The sequence below is a fragment of the Pseudorca crassidens genome, chromosome 5, assembly GCF_039906515.1.
Source record: "Pseudorca crassidens isolate mPseCra1 chromosome 5, mPseCra1.hap1, whole genome shotgun sequence".
NCBI classification, from domain to species: domain Eukaryota; kingdom Metazoa; phylum Chordata; class Mammalia; order Artiodactyla; family Delphinidae; genus Pseudorca; species Pseudorca crassidens.
The window spans coordinates 21,581,298-21,599,637 of NC_090300.1; the positions used below are offsets into that span (position 1 = coordinate 21,581,298).

Genomic DNA, 18,340 nt, shown 5'->3' on the forward strand with positions numbered 1-18,340 from the left:
ATAAACCATAATGGAAAAGAATATGAAAAAATATATATACATACATACATACATATATATATATATATAACTGAATCATTTTGCTGTACACCAGACACTAACATGACATTGTAAATCAACTCTACTCCAATTAAAAGTTAAAAAAGAAAAAAGAGTACAGATCAACAATGAAGTATGGGAAAGGGAGGCCACCTGCGAGAGTCAATGAGAGGGAGGGAAGGGTGGCAGGGGAAGGCAGAATGGGGAAAACTGGGTGAAAAACACTTTCCTCAAGGTTTATAACACAGTAGGAGAGAGAGAGGCCCTCAAATTAAGGAGGTGGAGAAAGAGCAGGTGCCCAAATAGGAGGAGCTGAGTATAGCAGCAGCTAGACCCATAGTTTCACGCTGGAGCACTGATATATGCCTTTTACACTTTCCATTCGAGAAGGTTCCCAATTGATGATAGAGAGTCTACCCCACATATGCATGTAAGAGAGCAGGTTACGTGGAAGACTCGCCATGGATCCTTAGTGGGACATCCTAGACAGTTCAGGGAATATTCCCTGAGGATGCTATGAAATGTATCAGTTCAGGCCTTTTAGAGGCGATGGAAACCACCGAAATGTGGACTTATTGCAAAGCGTATTTATTATGCCTTGTCTTACATGTAGCATCATGTTTGAGTTACACCAAGCAAGGCAAACAAAGAAAACAACGGCCTTTCTTTAAAAAGGGGATACTCCTAAAGTGGACATAATTAATTACGAAAATTACAGCCGTGGCATGGAACATAAATAAGCCCAGTCATACGTAAAACAAGAAGACAGGAAAATAAAGAGCAGCACAGGGATAGAAGGGTGCTTCACGTCATACATCAGTTTCAGTATTAATCACACCCTGGCCTCTGTAATAAGTCTAGGGCATATTATTCTGCAACTGTTAGTGAAAAACCATCTGCAACTTAGTTCCACTTCAGTCCTTATGGAGGAGCTGTTGTTCAGAGTCTGAGAAAGATCCAGGGACACCTGGGCATTAAAACCACAGAGCCTGAGGAAGGATAGGATTGGTGGTAGGAAAAGTCAGCAACAAAAAGACTAGTTTCTCAGCATAAACTTTGGAAGGAGGCCACAGAAGGAAGAGAGGTAATATTAGCCAGCCCGTGATGGTCAACGGACAAGGAATTTTGTTTTGAGATACAGGGCAGCATCTGAAGGGGCAGAAACGTAGTGACGGGATTGCATTCAGGTCATTCACGGCAAGGACGCGACAGAAGGATTGTTTAACTCACTTTGCACGGGGCCCGGCCGTGCATGATCTGGTGCAAGGAGACGCTCAATCTTGTCCTGTCACAACTGCAAAGAGACTCCTGTCCTGTTCAGAACATGCACAAATGTCTCCCCTGTGTTTCATTTAGAGTCACAACCCAAGTTCTTGCTACAACCACCAAAGTAGCACTTGCTGTGCCCACCCTAGAAACCCGCACACATACCTCACCTCTTACTCCCCTCCGCCTGGTTCTCTTCTTCTCTCTGCTCAAATCCCCTGGTTCCCTTTGCACTCTCTGTTCCCTCAGCTTGAAATGCTCTTCCCCTCCAATACCTACCTTCTCACCCCCGACTTCTTCAAGAGGCACTAAAGTGTCATCTTCCCCAGGCCATCCCTCTTCCCTGCTTTATTTTATTCTCCTTAGTACACATCACACTCTGATAAACTACAGAATGGAATTACTTATGTTGTTATAGCCTCTCTCTCCACTCTCTCTACCACTGAGAGCTCCATGAAGATAGGGATTTTTGTCTGCTTCATTCAGTGCTGTATCCCCAGTGCCCAGAATAGTTCAGTCAGCATCCAATAAGTATTTGTTGGTAAATGAATAAAACAGAAGCAGCTCTACATATTTTCTAGTAACACATGACAATCTCCTTTTCTGAAAATCAGTTCAAATGAGAAAAAGATCTTTGCATGAATCACTCTTCTCACTAACATGACATCTGTAAAACTTAAGTTAGATATGGGCTCTTCAACTCTCCATTACAGAAGACATTATATCACAGAAGAAGGGGAAAAGCTGAACCCAGCTGGTGTAATAACTTCCTCCTCACCTGCTCTTTGGAAATACATGACCAAATTGCTCTTCATTATGACCTCAAAATCTACTCTTAGATATTAGCTTGCTTTACTAGTCTAGATGGTAGCCATTGGTCTATAAAGCAGTTTGGAACTGCAGCAGCTTCCATTTGGGGAAGAAATCACTGCTGGAGATCTCACCAATGATAACTGACTTTCTAGTGAGATTACATAATTTCACAGAAAATTAGCACTTACACCTGAAGTGGCCTTTTCAACCCCATGTATCGTCTCTCAAGACTCCTTAAAGAAGGAAATCTTCAACTTATCATTCTGTGGAGGAAATGGAATGCCTCTAACAGTTGTCATTGTAGGGGAGAAAAAGTTTTCACTCTTCCCTTCCAGGTTCTTTGGCTGCCTCGTAATTAAATTGACATAAGACAGGTTAACAGGAGAAGAACAAATTTCGTTTCATACGTACAGGAGCTCATAAAATATGAGACTCAAAGAACTGACCCAAGCAGGCCGCGTTTATACCTTTCAGACAAAGAAACAATAAATTTGTGAAAAACTGACCGAAGTAGTTTGGGCTTGGGGTAGTAAATTAGTGAAGAAGTAGCAAGGTTTGTTTATACAGCCATCTCAGCCCTGAATTCCCTATCTCTAGTGTTAAGGATGCCTTCTACCCTCCAGGTGCAGGGAGGGTACGCTTCATATGGGAAATTTATTTCCTGATTTCAGGGAGACAGAGGAAGGTCAGAGTGTCCTTCTTGCACTAGTTGTTTCTTAAGTAACTTTAATTCAAAATAATCAATCTGTTGAAGTGGTATATTTGGGAGGGGCAATTCTTTCTTCCACTCATCATCTCTAAGAGAGTTTAAAGATGACATGTTAGCTTTCTGGAAATCTTGGCCATTACTTTAAATGGAATAGAAATTCGAATTTACTATTTCCCAGATGCAATCTTAGTGATAATAGGAGAAAGTTTCAGAGGTGTTTTTCACCTTTGAGAACACATGTCTACTGAAACCCATGGTACCCTAGACTCCCATGGACCCTGGCAGGGTCTTCCCACCCATAAAGTATAGTCACTCTCAGGGGTCACCGAGGGATAAAGAAGCAGCTTTCTTGTTGGCTGTGAGCTTCATTCCCTATATTGTAAGGGACTGGAGGGGAGAGGTGACCGATTCTGTAGTCTCAGCTGCCAGAGGAGAGCCCTGAGTGTGTAGTGTCTAGTACATGACACATGTTTGTTAATTGACTGATAATTCATGGTGTGACAGCCCTGTAACTCAGCTCTCCTATTCAGTCAGAAATTAACTCAGTAATCAAAGTCATTAAAAGGAGAAGGGAAAAAAAAAAAAAAAAAAAAACACTACGGTACCAGCCAGATGGTGGGGAAATCAAACACATGAAAGGAAAATGGCTCGTCTTTGAGTAAGACACCCGGCAGCAAAACCTCGTTTGCCTGGTTATATTCCAAATTCTAGCTTGAGCAAGGCTTGTCAGGTTTCCCTAAATTTGGTGTAAACTTTAACCTTTCTTATGAGCTGCAGCAGTGTTGGTCAGATAGACAGACAAGGGGGAAATCTGTCCAAATGGCCCCAGCTGAGTTTGGGCTCTTGGGGGACATGGGTAACTGGGAGGAAGTATGCAGGCTTGATCCTCCTAACCCTTGGGCAAGAGCACGAATGAAAGCCCACATACCACGCGTCTCATCATTTAAAAGTTATAAGCTAATAGACTATTCAGTGAAACATGTTTATCCTTCACCCTTGACACACGTCTCTCTAGGACCTGGACCTGGAGGCCAGATTCAGATTTAGACTTCTTGAGCCCTGGGAATTCTGCAGCTGATGTGGTGATGAGAGGAGGGCCGAGCCCTGTCTATTCGTCTCTCTTCCCGTGGCTGGTTCCATCCACGCCGTAAAGGGCCTCGAGCATAAGTGTGTGAACACTCCACCGCGTATCCGAGCTCTGACCATGCCCCCCAAACAGCCGTTCCTTGGCCACCCTCAGGCCTACAGCAGAAGCCACAAAATCCACCGCTGTGTAAATGGACCCAGGGAAGATGCTCGTGCCAGCCCAGGAAGTGTGCTCAGGGCTGTTTGTGGAGGAAATTCCTGGGTCCCAGGGGTACCATCTGGCATGGGGTCAGGGACTCCAGATGGCCCCATCCCACTGACATCAAGCAGTCCTCACCCCGTGGGGAGGGGTGTCAACAGGAGAGAGAGCAGGACCCTCTAAATGTGGGACCCATAGCAGGAGCCCCCTTGCTGGAAGCGAAGGGCCAGACCGGAAAACGTGCTGAGCCCTGTTCCCACCACCACTCACATCCCTTACACACCTCTCTTCATGTCCCCAGCGGCCAGGCCACAAACAGAAACTCTTTCTGGGTATCTTTTTTTTTTTTTTTTGCGGTACGCGGGCCTCTCACTGTTGTGGCCTCTCCCGTTGCGGAGCACAGGCTCCGGACACGCAGGCTTAGCGGCCATGGCTCACGGGCCCAGCCGCTCCGCGGCATGTGGGATCTTCCCGGACCGGGGCACGAACCCGCGTCCCCTGCATCGGCAGGCGGACTCTCAACCACTGCGCCACCAGGGAAGCCCCTTCTTGGGTATCTTTTGGTCCATAATCCATAAATAGGTATTGGTGGTCCCACATTTCATTTAGAGCCAGGGACAGAGAGAGGCAAAAATATCCTAAATTCACACTGAGTCGTTTCCCTCCGTGTGTCCTAGCGTCACTGAGGGGTTGGCAGAGACTCAGGCTGGGTTTCCATGCTCTGACTCTGAAATGACCAAGTTGACCTCACGGACAACTCCAGACTCCAAGAGCAGAATCTCAGACCGTCCTCGTAACAACTATATCGTGTTTGGGGAGCTTGCATGCTTGAAGTATTAGCTCCAGTGAAGGGCTATGGGTCTTAGATACCCAAGCAACTTTTACTTTAAGAATTTGAAATGCAGTCTCAGTGTGATGCTTTCTCCTTAACAAAGCAGTACCTTTAAAATATTTAACAACTTGAAAAAGAAAACCGAGCTTGAATTTTCCTTTCAAGCACCAGGGAAATACAGTGTTTCGCTTCTGTCTGAAATTCACCATCTCCTCACACAAAGAGGTTCTCATGGTAAAAGCAATGGCATTTTCTCCACAATTTTCAAATAAAAGATAAAGAGAAAACAGCATCTCAGCCTTTTTGTTGGATCTAACAATAAAGGAATAATACAGTATTGCCAGGGGAGAGCTCTGGTTTTAAGCTCAGAATACAAAAATAGGCTGACAATTTTTACAAAGGAATATTCTCCAAGGCTGGTGGGAAGTGACGTTTCAAGAAAATTATATCACTTAATTACTTGGGGATGTATGATGGTGGCGGGAGCCGGTCCCAGGTGAAATTCTCACAGAAGAAATAGAATTTCACCTTTCCTCCTCACCCCCAAACCAACCCCACCCCCATCTTACCAACCCAAACCCAGACTTTGGAAAAGGAATGGGAACATCATTTGCATGGTAGCACCTCATGTCTGGAGCGTTCTCCCCACACGGTCCAACCTCCCTTTGCTAACTTTTCCTACAGCTACTTCCAAAGGACCTTCTAGGATGCTGCCCACCTACTCAGTAATAGCTACCTGCACCTCCCTTACTATGACACCCACTGCAATTGGTTTACAACTGTTTTATCTGAGTTCCCTGCCCGATTATACTCTCTGTTACAGCAGAAACCATCTGCATTTTCTTTAACGTTGAAATCTCCACCACTATTCCCATGCTTGGCCCGTAATAAGTCTCATGGAATAAATGAATGAGTGAATTAATGAATGGGAACTTAAGCCACTATGTTGCTGCTCCCAGGGCATTTGAATTAACTGTAATTGAAGGCAAAAGCACTTACCCCTCCTCAAGGAGTCATAAACCTAATGGGAGAGCATGTGGAGGAACGAGGCGCTATAGTATCAGTACGTTCTCTGGCGTGGCCTATCTGATGGATTCAGGGTTTTTTTTGGCGTGTGGTGGAACGAAGACTTGCAAGATGAAAAAATACATAAAAACCAGAGGAACAGCTACCAGTTAGTGAGCACTTCCATGTGCCAATTCTAATACCAAATGTTAATCTTGAATCATCTTTATTGTCCACATTTTATAGACAAGGAAGTGGAGGCTTGGAGGTTAAAATTGACGACTTTCACATAGCTACTAGCGGAATCAGGGTTTGAACCCAAATTGGTTTGACCAAAGTCTGAAAACCATCTCAGCAAGTTTCCTGTTAACTAGCACCCCACTGTGATGGCCTAGGATGCAGATGGAGCTGTGGGAGCCCTGGGAGCCCCAGCTCTCCTCGATGTCCCTGACTCTGCCCCTCTTGCCACCTGCTTCTGCCCCCGTGCCATCCACCCATCTGGGGGGCTCTCATTCTCCATCCTCACGGGAGAGGGACTATTAGAGTTTCCAGGCACCACTCAATATGACGTGCTCCTGTCCTGCAGAGATCTCATCCAGGCCACAGCCACACCACTTAAGATTAGAGTAGGTTACCAATGAGTGATAAATAAGGGGAAAATAATAATAATAATAATAGGGCTTCCCTGGTGGCGCAGTGGTTAAGAATCCGCTTGCCAATGCAGGGGACACGGGTTCGAGCCCTGGCCGGGAAGATCCCACATGCTGCGGAGCAACTCAGCCCGTGCGCCACAACTACTGAGCCTGAGGTCTAGAGCCCACAAGCCACAACTACTGAGCCCACGTGCCACAACTACTGAAGCCCGCGCACCTGGACCCTGTGCTCCGCAACAAGAGAAGCCACCGCAATGAGAAGCCCACGCACCACAACGAAGAGTAGCCCCGCTCGCCCAACTAGAGAAAGCCCACGCGCAGCAACAAAGACCCAACACAGCCAAAAATAAATTAATTAAATGATAATGGGTTAAAAAAATACATGTTTATTATTCTCTCACACAAAAATCTAGAGGTTAAAGTCCACTGAAGACACTGGTGGCTCCCGATGTCTGATATCCAAAATTCCTCCCTTCCTGTTTTTCCATAATATATGTCTTCCATTTCTAAGGCCACCTTGTCCAAAACGTCTGCTGGTGCTCCAGCCATTGCATCCATATTTCAGCTACAGGAAGGAGGACAGGGGAAAGAGAGTGCAGGCCCCTAATACTGCACACTTCAAGGAAACTTTCTGGCCCCTACATCCCAGCCCCCCTCAACCAATGTAGCCCTCATTCAAGTCAGCCACATGCCCAGGTAAAAATCCTGAGTTCTATTACAAACAAGGAGAACAGATACTCTCCGCCTTGACACCTTATCCATGGCTGCCTTTGCTCAGGTACACATCTGGGCAGCTGTGGCCAGGTGGGAGCCCAAGGAAGGGGAGAAGCCATGTAAGCCTTCTGAAGGAAACCCTCAGCCCTTTCACAAGGGGGCTGGATGACTGCCATTTATTCTGCATGACCTGTGAAGTACAGAGAAATCGTTCTTTTGAAGCCACACCATAGCAGTGGCTGCTTTATAGCCTGATTCCACCACTGTGCTTTTAAGGTGCCCAGCAATTCAGCCTTCTCCTCACGCAAAGTGGAACGTCTCCCAGTCTCTGTAAGATCGGCTTGATTCTACCCACACCACCCCCGAAAGTCTTCTCACGCAGAACCATAACCCGGGCACTACCAGCCATTGGTTGGAGAACCAGGTTCGGGATTAAAAATTTGAAATATATTTTTGCAGAAGAACGCACATGAGGATAACGGGAAAAGGCTTTCTTTAGTTTGCACACAAACCCTCTTTCCTGTCCCTTACAATCAGGAAATATTTGTCCCAACATGCTGTTTGTTCTTTCTCTTGCAGGCTCCTGCGGCTGTCTTGTCATGATACTGTTTGCCTCTGAAGTGAAAATCCACCGCCTCTCAGAAAAAATTGCAAATTACAAAGAAGGGACTTATGCCTACAAAACACAAAGTGAAAAGTACACCACGTCGTTCTGGGTGGTTTTCATTTGCTTTTTTGTTCACTTTTTGAATGGGCTTCTGATACGATTTGCTGGATTTCAGTTCCCTTTTGCAAAATCTAAAGACACAGAGACAACTAACGTAGCTGCAGATCTAATGTACTGAAGGGCAAACATGGTTAATTTTGTCCAACCTTTTAGATGCACAAATTAAAGTACCAAACCCTCTGTGATAATGTTTACAAACTACGTACTAAGGATACAGGCCAGGAAGTCAGGGGAGCAGAAAGAAGGCTTTGGAAGGTTGTTTAACCTGGTGGGAAATTGCTTCGCCCGGGCAGTCAAGACAGTTGACTAGAATGGACAAATTGTTACTCCGTATCCACACCAGAGTGCAAAATGCCTCCTCCGTCAGGTAGGAATTGGAAGGCACGGGGAATATATTTTAATACAAACAAATACTATTTCCGATATAGCTGCACATTTGTTGCCACAGGTACCAGAAAACAGAGCTGGAATCATTTTCCTAAAATGATAGTGCATTAAATGAGCATTGATAAAGTGTATCAATGCACTTTTTTAAAGTCATTTAAAGCACACTCTTACTATCCATGCCTATTGGTCAACATGTATAAACTTCTAAGAGGAAAAAAGAAGAAACACAGTACTTTCAACAGACGTAATTGCTGGGACCACTGAGAAATCGTGAAAAATGATTCTTCCTAGTAAACTTGACGCAAAATGACTCATTGGGGCTGTTGCTTCTAAGTTTTTAGTGTTTTCAAGCACTAATTCCCAATTATGAAATTATATTACATTCTGGGATCACAGCGATATCACTGTCATCTTGGGTTTTGGTCTGTCACAAAAGCATGACTCAAGTCAATTTTTTTTTTCCTGAATTACCCATGAAATTGATCTGCCGCTAACCAAAGGCCGCAAGTGAGCCTAGAACTGACCGTTCCTCTATCCTCCACCTGCTGCCCTCGAGAAAGCGCTCAGGAAGAGGCAGAGAATGACAGAGAACACACCGCCAGGCCCCTCACCACAGCTGCTCGGTACTCAGCCGCCATACAAGAGGTTTTGACAGTGCTGGTTTTAAAAAATACTTTTTTCTCTTTGGGAACAATTTACAAGAAAAAAACAACTGTCTGTCTACCTGAGAAATAACTTGCTCTGATGGTGACCTGCAACCCACAGGCTGACATCAGAACACTCCCTTCGTTTCCAGATGTTAGTCTCTCTACCTTCATTCAGGAAATATATCTGGAGAATTTCTAGAAGACTCCAAGTCAGTCTAGTGATGAAGAGGATGCTTATTTCAGTAACGGGCTAGTGGAGCCTAGTTCTGGAAGTCTTCACGAAACAGTTAAATACAGAAGCATCTCGTGGTCCCGTCTGCTTCTTCAGAGCAGCTCCTCTAGGAGTGAGCAGGAAAGCACAAGGAACTTCACCGCCAGGGGTAACTGGCCTGAGGCCCTGGAAGTCCCCAGAGTCCCACTGGATCCCTCTCTCTCTTCTCAGAGTTTTGAAAAACTTCTAACACGAAGCTTTCTTCTTCAGAAAACAACTCCCTGGTTGTTCTCTGTTCTGTAAACAGAGATAACTCAGAGTGGCAACTGAAACCTCAGTGACAACCTAATAGGCAAACTAACAATCTTCCTGATGGGAAGTAGAGGAGGACTGCTGACCCCCGCAAACTGGGTGGAACACAAAAATACAAGAAGATGCAACCTGGACCCTCAGAGGACAGCACTTAAGCTGTCCCCTTCTCTTCTCTCAGATGAAACGTTTGTGACACATGGCCTGAGAGTAACACTTCCAAGAGGGATATGGCCAGGACGTTCTCTGTGGGGATCAGAGGCCCCGGGAAAACAATCATCACACTGTGTCCGACCTCCCACCCCAGGTGGCAGCCACTGTCTCACATTCCCTCTGGGACTCGGGGCCGCCTGCTGGCTGCAGGGCGGCAAACACAACACCACGGTTGGGGGCTCCTTTCCCGGTGTCCGTACACACCCTCAGCCCCCAGAACATCGGTGCTTGTTATGCTGTGGGAGAGAACGGCAAGAAGCTGTGAAAGCTGGGTCCTTTGGGGCAGAGCTGGCAGTGGACACGGAACAGGAGGGTACCTTCCCTCTGTGCTCACTTTACAGTTTGCACGTCTTGTGCTCTGGAGGTCCCGTCTACTCCTTCAGAGCAGCTGCCCTCACGTCACTTGACAAGCATTCAAGGTTGATCACTTTGGCTGGTGACTCACACAGCACACAACCCTGGGGCAATGCCTCTCCTCTCTGGAGGCCCATTTGCAGGGAGAGAGGTGAGATGGGGAGGTCTGCCCGTCTCAGCTCTGGTGGAGGGAGGAGGGGTCCACACTGGCGGCAGCGCCAGGATGAACCAGCTAGGAGGAATACACTAGCCTGCCATTACAGTGGGTATTGTCCCAATCATGTACCTAATGGAAACCCAAACAACTGGCTGGGGAGAGGCTGGGGAGCAGAGAGCTTAACCTCTCTCAATTTTCCTCAACCTTTCCCCTTCCAACAAGACCCAGTATAAGTAAAAAGGGTGATGGTTTAGAGAAATGCTGCTTCAAGAGCAGTCCCAAGCCATCAGCCCTGTTTTTCTAACTGCCTTGCTGCCCCTGACCCCTTCTATTTAGATGTTAGGAGCCTGTGCTATTTGGGTGCTCGGGGTGTGATCTGGTGGTCCTCCCATTCTCAACCCCCTTCATCATGGCTCATGGCAGTCGTTCATGGCTCAGGGCAGATGTCTGCTTCAGCAGATAAGCCCCCTCCTCCAAGTGACAAGGGACAGAGCAGTGCTGGTCAATGTAGAGAAGAGGTACCTGTTCCTTGAAGCTAAAGGACAGAGAGAAAGGCTGGGCAGGCCTGGGGCCCTGGCTTCCAGGAGAAAATTCCCACTCAGGAAAACACCCTCTTGCTGATAAAAATGCAAACTCAATAAACTTACACTTTGATTTACAGACTCTGTGATTCCCCCGTACCCCCTTAGATAACCAGACACCCCTGCCGTGTCATGCCCAGAGCTGGGACTCACTGGCCTGTTTGGAAAGTCCAAAGGAGCCCAAGGCCAACTGGATGACCCTGTCAGAAACCTCCAGAAAGTGTCCCCTGTGGGTCCTACAGGACAGTATCACACAATGGCGGTAGAGACCCTGGGGAATAGCTATGGTGCTCTGAAAGCCACCCAACAATTAAAAGGCACACAGTATTGTAAATCAACTACACTTCAATAATTTTTTAAAAGGCACATGTCTTAAAAGGTAATATCTCTTTACTAGAGTCTTGGTTGGAGGGACTTCGACTCACTCGCAAAGAACAGGATGAGTCGCAAGCTGGGTGTGTCCCTCCCTTGGCACAAGTTCTCTTCTCCCTGTGGGCCAGCAATCCAATCCTGGAGGAGGGGGAGAGTCTCAGGGGCTCCTGATATAGCCTCTGTTCCCTCTCTCCTCCAGTCTGGTTTGTAAGGGGGAGCACAGAGAAGGTGTCTGGACCCTCAAGCAATTCAAGCCCTTGCCCCAACAGAGACACACAGTCTCAGGGCACACAAGCCGCTCGCCTGTCGTTACAGCCTCCTCAGGTTCCAGTTTGTCACGGACTTTACCTAGTGCAAAAAAGGGTATCACATCTAATTCACAGGTATGCATTCTAAGATGCCCCAGCTCACTAATTGCACTTAACTTGCCATCCTTTCATTTAGCCAAGGAAAAGGAAGAGTATGGCCTTCACGTGGGGAAGGACCATGTTTGATGCACATTCCTGCCAGACACCCCAGGAGAAGCTGGTGTAGACACTCATCTGCTCCCACATAGGTGCTCCCTTCACGCTGATCTTTGGCTGTCACCCCCTCCCCACTGGCCCTCTGTGGCAGACACTGCTATGCACTCCCCACCCCGTTCCTCTTAGGAACACAGTTAAGGCACGTTTCCCAGCTCCTTTGCAGCTGGGGCCATGGGAGTGAGTCTGGATTGATGGGATACAGGCTCAAGTGACCCAGGCCATTTTTGGGGCTGGTCCTGAAGACCCTCCCGTGCGATGCTCCAGCTCTGCCTTCCCCTGGCACTGCAGGCTTGGAGGTCATGGGATCCAAGTGGCGAGGCTTCAAAGCAGAGGCAGTCTTCGTGACCTGCCCTGGAGCGTGACAAGAGTGGTAAATAAACTTTCTGTAGAGCCGCTGAGTTTGGGTGGTTGTTACTACTTAGCCTCGCCAACAAAGCCCTGCTCTCCAGGAAAGTTCTGCTTCATGACAGTGAGAAGCTCTTTAAGTCCCTTGAGATACAGCCTGAGGCCAGGTACACCCTCTACCACCACCACTGAGTGGCTCCCTAGGCCGTCGTCCTCCGCAAAGCCATGGCCCTCTGGCCACATGACTCATCACGCCCCACCCACGAAATGAAGACCAGAGAGTGAATTTTCTGCATAAATATCTAACGAGTAAATAAAATACTTTTGCTTTTTCTGGTATCCTTCAGGATTCTTTCCAATGGACAATTAATAAACCCCTTTTCATTCATTCAGAAAGGTTTTATCTTGCACCTACAGTGGATCTAGCTGCGGGTAAGGCATTGAAGATGGGGGGAGGAAATGTAGAGTCAGAAAAACATTCTTCCTTGATCTGTGGTTGAGAGCAGAGAAGAATATCTGTCGATATCCTTATTTCCTTTTTAAAGCTTCAATTTATTATTAAAGACAGAGCTTTCAAATTTGTGCAGTAAAAACAGATGCGATTCCTTAACTACATAAATCCCCCCCCAAATCAACAATTATCCTAGAGTTTCATTTTTCACAAAATATTGTAAGAACTGTGAAATTAATTAAATAATGCCAAGGAAGGTTTTTTAATGTATCTGAAAGAGCCAGGAGGGAGGGGGGAGGCTTCCATCACTGCCCAGGTTTGGGCTGTCACCTGGGTCGTGCCTAGGCAGGCAGCCATTTTCCCTTCCACAGTACCACTTGCCCTTACTTCCCCCTCCTGAGGGGCCAGGGCATTTGGAGGAGGTATTTTTCCACAGTTCTGGGTCAGACGAGCCCTGAGTGAAGCCTCGGGGCCCTGAGCAGAGTCCTTCCTGCAAGGACACTGATGGGAAACCCTCTCCCTGCTGTCAGCTGAGGCTTCACCTGGACGGCAATGAGGGTGACACCCAGGCACTGCCTTCATTTCCCCAACATTCTCTGGTGCTGGAAAAAGATGGTACTTAGTCTAGCAGAGATTCTAGGTTTAATCTAGGTGTACCTCTCCCCCTCCTGCCCATCCCCAGCCCTAGGAATTTTCTAGCTGGTTTGGAGACAAAAGCAAACTTTTTCTTCAAGAATGTATCTGACTCTGTTTCACACCTAAATTAGCGACTACTGAACTTAACATCAGTTTTTAAGTCCACCGTCGTCACCCCCTTCTCCCCAAAGCTTATGTGTAGCTACCTGGACTGGGCAGAGGTAACTGGAATACAGGTGAAGAAGTGAAACTGACATAGGAGAGCAGAAAAGCAAATAGAACCAGTGAAATATTTCACCCTCCACCCAACACACACACATTAACATGAAACTGGCAACAAGGACCTACTGTATAGCACTGGAAACTATCCTCAATATTTTGTAATAACCTACAAGGGAAAGGAATTTTAAAAAGAATACATATATATATATATAACTGCATCACTGTGCTGTATACCTGAAACTAACATGACATTGTAAATCAACTACACTTCAATTTAAAAAAAAAAGAACTGGGAGCTCTTTCCTTCATGTTTTTTTTTTTTTTTCCACTTTCTAGCAAACTTCACAACTGTCCTCCCACCTGCACAAATATGCTATTTCCTTTTTAAAATTCATAAATATATAAATACATAGAGTATATTTATGCTATATCAATTAATCCTCTATTCTTTATCCCCAAAGAAAGAAAACTTCCTATTTCACTTAATATCTTGGTCAGTGAATATTTAATATAGAAAAAAAAACCCACTTAAAACATCTTAACCATCGCCATCACGCTAGTACACGAGGACGGCCCCAGGGAGAGGCAGATCTCGTGGAAAGCCAGTAGGACCAAGGTTGCCCTTCCCCTCCCTTCTATTCTCTCCTACACCCTCCTCTGTGTGTACGTGTGTGTGTGTGTGTGTGTGTGTGTGTCTAAGGCCACATGCCTCTGGCCCGTTTCTCCCTGTACCTCTAATTCACTTTCCTCTCTCTCTCTGCATACCAGCTTTCTTTGTTTTTCAAAACATGAGGGGGAGAAGTCCAGCTCTCCATTATCTGCAGGATCTACATTATCCCCAAGATCCAGAACCAATGAGTGAGAGGGAGTGGGGGAGGGAGGGAAGGAGGGGGAGAGAGAGAGAGAATGAGTATCAGAATGATGCAGCCCAGCCTCTGCACCAGATGCCCTTGGTCACGTGCCCATCCTTACTCCACGCAACTGAAGAAAGAGAGAGATGAGTCACAGAGGCAGGGAGGGGCTGGGCCCAGAGGATGGGTGTGTGTGTGTGTGTGTGTGTGTGTGAGTGAGGGGAGGTCTCTTAGAAGAGGATATGAGTTTGGCAGGGACCCCCAAACTACCCATCACGGTCGGTTATGTGATTCTGCATCCCATACATTAATCTTTATCCCTTGTTATCTTTTAGTGTCATTTCTTGCCTTGTAATGACTGATCAAACTTCCTTCACAATTTCTTTCCCTTTTTTTTTTTTTTTAAACATCTTTATTGGAGTATAATTGCTTTACAATGGTATGTTAGTTTCAGCTTCACAACAAAATGAATCAGTTATATATATACATATGTTCCCATATCTCTTCCCGCTTGCGTCTCCCTCCCTCCCACCCTCCCTATCCCACCCCTCCAGGCGGTCACAAAGCACCGAGCTGATCTCCCTGTGCTATGCGGCTGTTTCCCACTAGCTATCTACCTTACGTTTGGTAGTGTATATATGTCCATGCCTCTTTATCGCTTTGTCACCGTTTACCCTTCCCCCTCCCCATAGCCTCAAGTCCATTCTCTAGTAAGTCTGTGTCTTTATTCCTGTTTCACCCCTAGGTTTTTCATGACATTTTTTTTTTCTTAGATTCCATATATATGTGTTAGCATACGGTATTTGTCTCTCTCTTTCTGACTTACTTCACTCTGTATGACAGACTCTAGGTCTATCCACCTCATTACAAATAGCTCAATTTCGTCTCTTTTTATGGCTGAGTAATATTCCATTGTATATATGTGCCACATCTTCTTTATCCATTCATCCGATGATGGACACTTAGGTTGTTTCCATCTCTGGGCTATTGTAAATAGAGCTGCAATGAACATTTTGGTACATGACTCTTTTTGAATTATGGTTTTCTCAGGGTATATGCCCAGTAGTGGGATTGCTGGATCATATGGTAGTTCTATTTGTAGCTTTTTAAGGAACCTCCATACTGTTCTCCACAGTGGCTGTATCAATTTACATTCCCACCAACAGTGTAAGAGGGTTCCCTTTTCTCCACACCCTCTCCAGCCTTTATTGTTTCTAGATTTTTTGATGATGGCCATTCTGACTGGTGTGAGATGATATCTCATTGTAGTTTTGATTTGCATTTCTCTGATGATTAGTGATGTTGAGCATTCTTTCATGTGTTTGTTGGCACTCTGTATATCTTCTTTGGAGAAATGTCTATGTAGGTCTTCTGCCCATTTTTGGATTGGGTTGTTTGTTTTTTTGTTATTAAGCTGCATGAGCTGCTTATAAATTTTGGAGATCAATCCTTTGTCAGTTGCTTCATTTGCAAATATTTTCTCCCATTCTGAGGGTTGTCTTTTGGTCTTCTTTATGGTTTCCTTTGCTGCGCAAAAGCTTTTAAGTTTCATTAGGTCCCATTTGTTTACTCTTGTTTTTATTTCCATTTCTCTAGGAGGTGGGTCAAAAAGGACCTTGCTGTGATTTATGTCATAGAGTGTTCTGCCTATGTTTTCCTCTAAGAGTTTGATAGTTTCTGGCCTTACATTTAGGTCTTTAATCCATTTTGAGCTTATTTTTGTGTATGGTGTTAGGGAGTGATCTAATTTCATACTTTTACATGTAGCTGTCCAGTTTTCCCAGCACCACTTATTGAATAGGCTGTCCTTTCTCCACTGTACATTTCTGCCTCCTTTGTCAAAGATAAGGTGACCATATGTGCGTGGGTTTATCTCTGGGCTTTCTATCCTGTTCCATTGATCTATCTTTCTGTTTTTGTGCCAGTACCATACCGTCTTGATAACTGTAGCTTTGTAGTATAGTCTGAAGTCTGGGAGCCTGATTCCTCCAGTTCCTTCTTTCGTTCTCAAGATTGCTTTGGCTATTTGGGGTCTTTTGTGTTTCCATACAAATTGCAAAATTTTTTGTTCTAGTTCTGTGAAAAATGCCAGTGGTAGTTTGATAGGGATTGCATTGAATCTATAGATTGCTTTGGGTAGTAGAGTCATTTTCACAATGTTGATTCTTCCAATCCAAGAACATGGTATATCTCTCCATCTATTTGTATCATCTTTAATTTCTTTCATCAGTGTCTTATAATTTTCTGCATACAGATCTTTTGTCTCCTTAGGTAGGTTTATTCCTAGATATTTTATTCTTTTTGTTGCAATGGTAAATGGGAGTGTTTTCTTGATTTCACTTTCAGATTTTTCATCATTAGTATATAGGAATGCCAGAGATTTCTGTGCATTAATTTTGTATCCTGCCACTTTACCAAATTCATTGATTAGCTCTAGTAGTTTTCTGGTAGCATCTTTAGGGTTCTCTATGTATAGGATCATGTCATCTGCAAACAGTGACAGCTTTACTTCTTCTTTTCCAATTTGGATTCCTTTTATTTCCTTTTCTTCTCTGATTGCTGTGGCTAAAACTTCCAAAACTATGTTGAATAAGAGTGGTGAGAGTGGGCAACCTTGTCTTGTTCCTGATCTTAGTGGAAATGCTTTCAGTTTTTCACCATTGAGGATGATGTTTGCTGTGGGCTTGTCATATATGGCCATTATTATGTTGAGGAAAGTTCCCTCTATGCCTACTTTCTGCAGGGTTTTTATCATAAATGGGTGTTGAATTTTGTCAAAAGCTTTCTCTGCATCTATTGAGATGATCATATGGTTTTTCTCCTTCAATTTGTTAATATGGTTTATCACATTGATAGATTTGTGTATATTGAAGAATCCTTGCATTCCTGGAATAAACCCCACTTGATCATGGTGTATGATCCTTTTAATGTGCTGTTGGATTCTGTTTGCTAGTATTTTGTTGAGGATTTTTGCATCTATGTTCATCAGTGATATTGGCCTGTAGTTTTCTTTCTTTGTGACATCCTTGTCTGGTTTTGGTATCAAGGTGATGGTGGCCTCGTAGAAGGAGTTTGGGAGTGTTCCTCCCTCTGCTATATTTTGGAAGAGTTTGAGAAGGATAGGTGTTAGCTCTTCTCTAAATGTTTGATAGAATTCGCCTGTGAAGCCATCTGGTCCTGGGCTTTTCTTTGTTGGAAGATTTTTAATCACAGTTTCAATTTCAGTGCTTGTGATTGGTCTGTTCATATTTTCTATTTCTTCCTGATTCAGTCTTGGCAGGTTGTGCATTTCTAAGAATTTGTCTGTTTCTTCCAGATTGTCCATTTTATTGGCATAGAGTTGCTTGTAGTAATCTCTCATGATCTCTTTTATTTCTGCAGTGTCAGTTGTTACCTCTCCTTTTTCATTTCTAATTCTATTGATTTGAGTCTTCTCCCTTTTTTTCTTGATGAGTCTGGCTAGTGGTTTATCTATTTTGTTTATCTTCTCAAAGAACCAGCTTTTAGTTTTATTGATCTTTGCTATTGTTTCCTTCATTTCTTTTTCATTTATTTCTGATCTGATTTTTATGATTTCTTTCCTTCTGCTAGCTTTGGGGTTTTTTTGTTCTTCTTTCTCTAATTGCTTGAGGTGCAAGGTTAGGTTGTTTATTCGAGATGTTTCCTGCTTCTTAAGGTGGGCTTGTATTGCTATAAACTTCCCCCTTAGAACTGCTTTTGCTGCATCCCACAGGTTTTGGGTCGTTGTGTCTCCATTGTCATTTGTCTCTAGGTATTTTTTGATTTCCTCTTTGATTTCTTCAGTGATCACTTCATTATTAAGTAGTGTATTGTTTAGCCTCCATGTGTTTGTATTTTTTACAGATCTTTTACTGTAATTGATATCTAGTCTCATGGCGTTGTGGTCAGAAAAGATACTTGATACAATTTCAATTTTCTTAAATTTACCAAGGCTTGATTTGTGACCCAAGATATGATCTATCCTGGAGAATGTTCCATGAGCACTTGAGAAAAATGTGTATTCTGTTGTTTTTGGA

At 44.6% G+C, this 18,340-nt stretch overlaps 1 protein-coding gene across 2 annotated transcripts in view; it reads left to right on the forward strand.

The window, feature by feature from the left end:
* Positions 1 to 8,161, forward strand: part of CLRN1 (clarin 1) — a 38,600-nt gene extending 30,439 nt beyond the window's left edge. For both annotated transcript variants that reach the window (XM_067737198.1, XM_067737199.1), the window contains one exon: positions 7,896 to 8,161. In XM_067737198.1, the coding sequence (XP_067593299.1) occupies positions 7,896 to 8,161 (266 nt within the window). The remainder of the gene's footprint in view (positions 1 to 7,895) is intronic.
* The last annotated feature ends 10,179 nt before the right edge of the window (positions 8,162 to 18,340 follow it).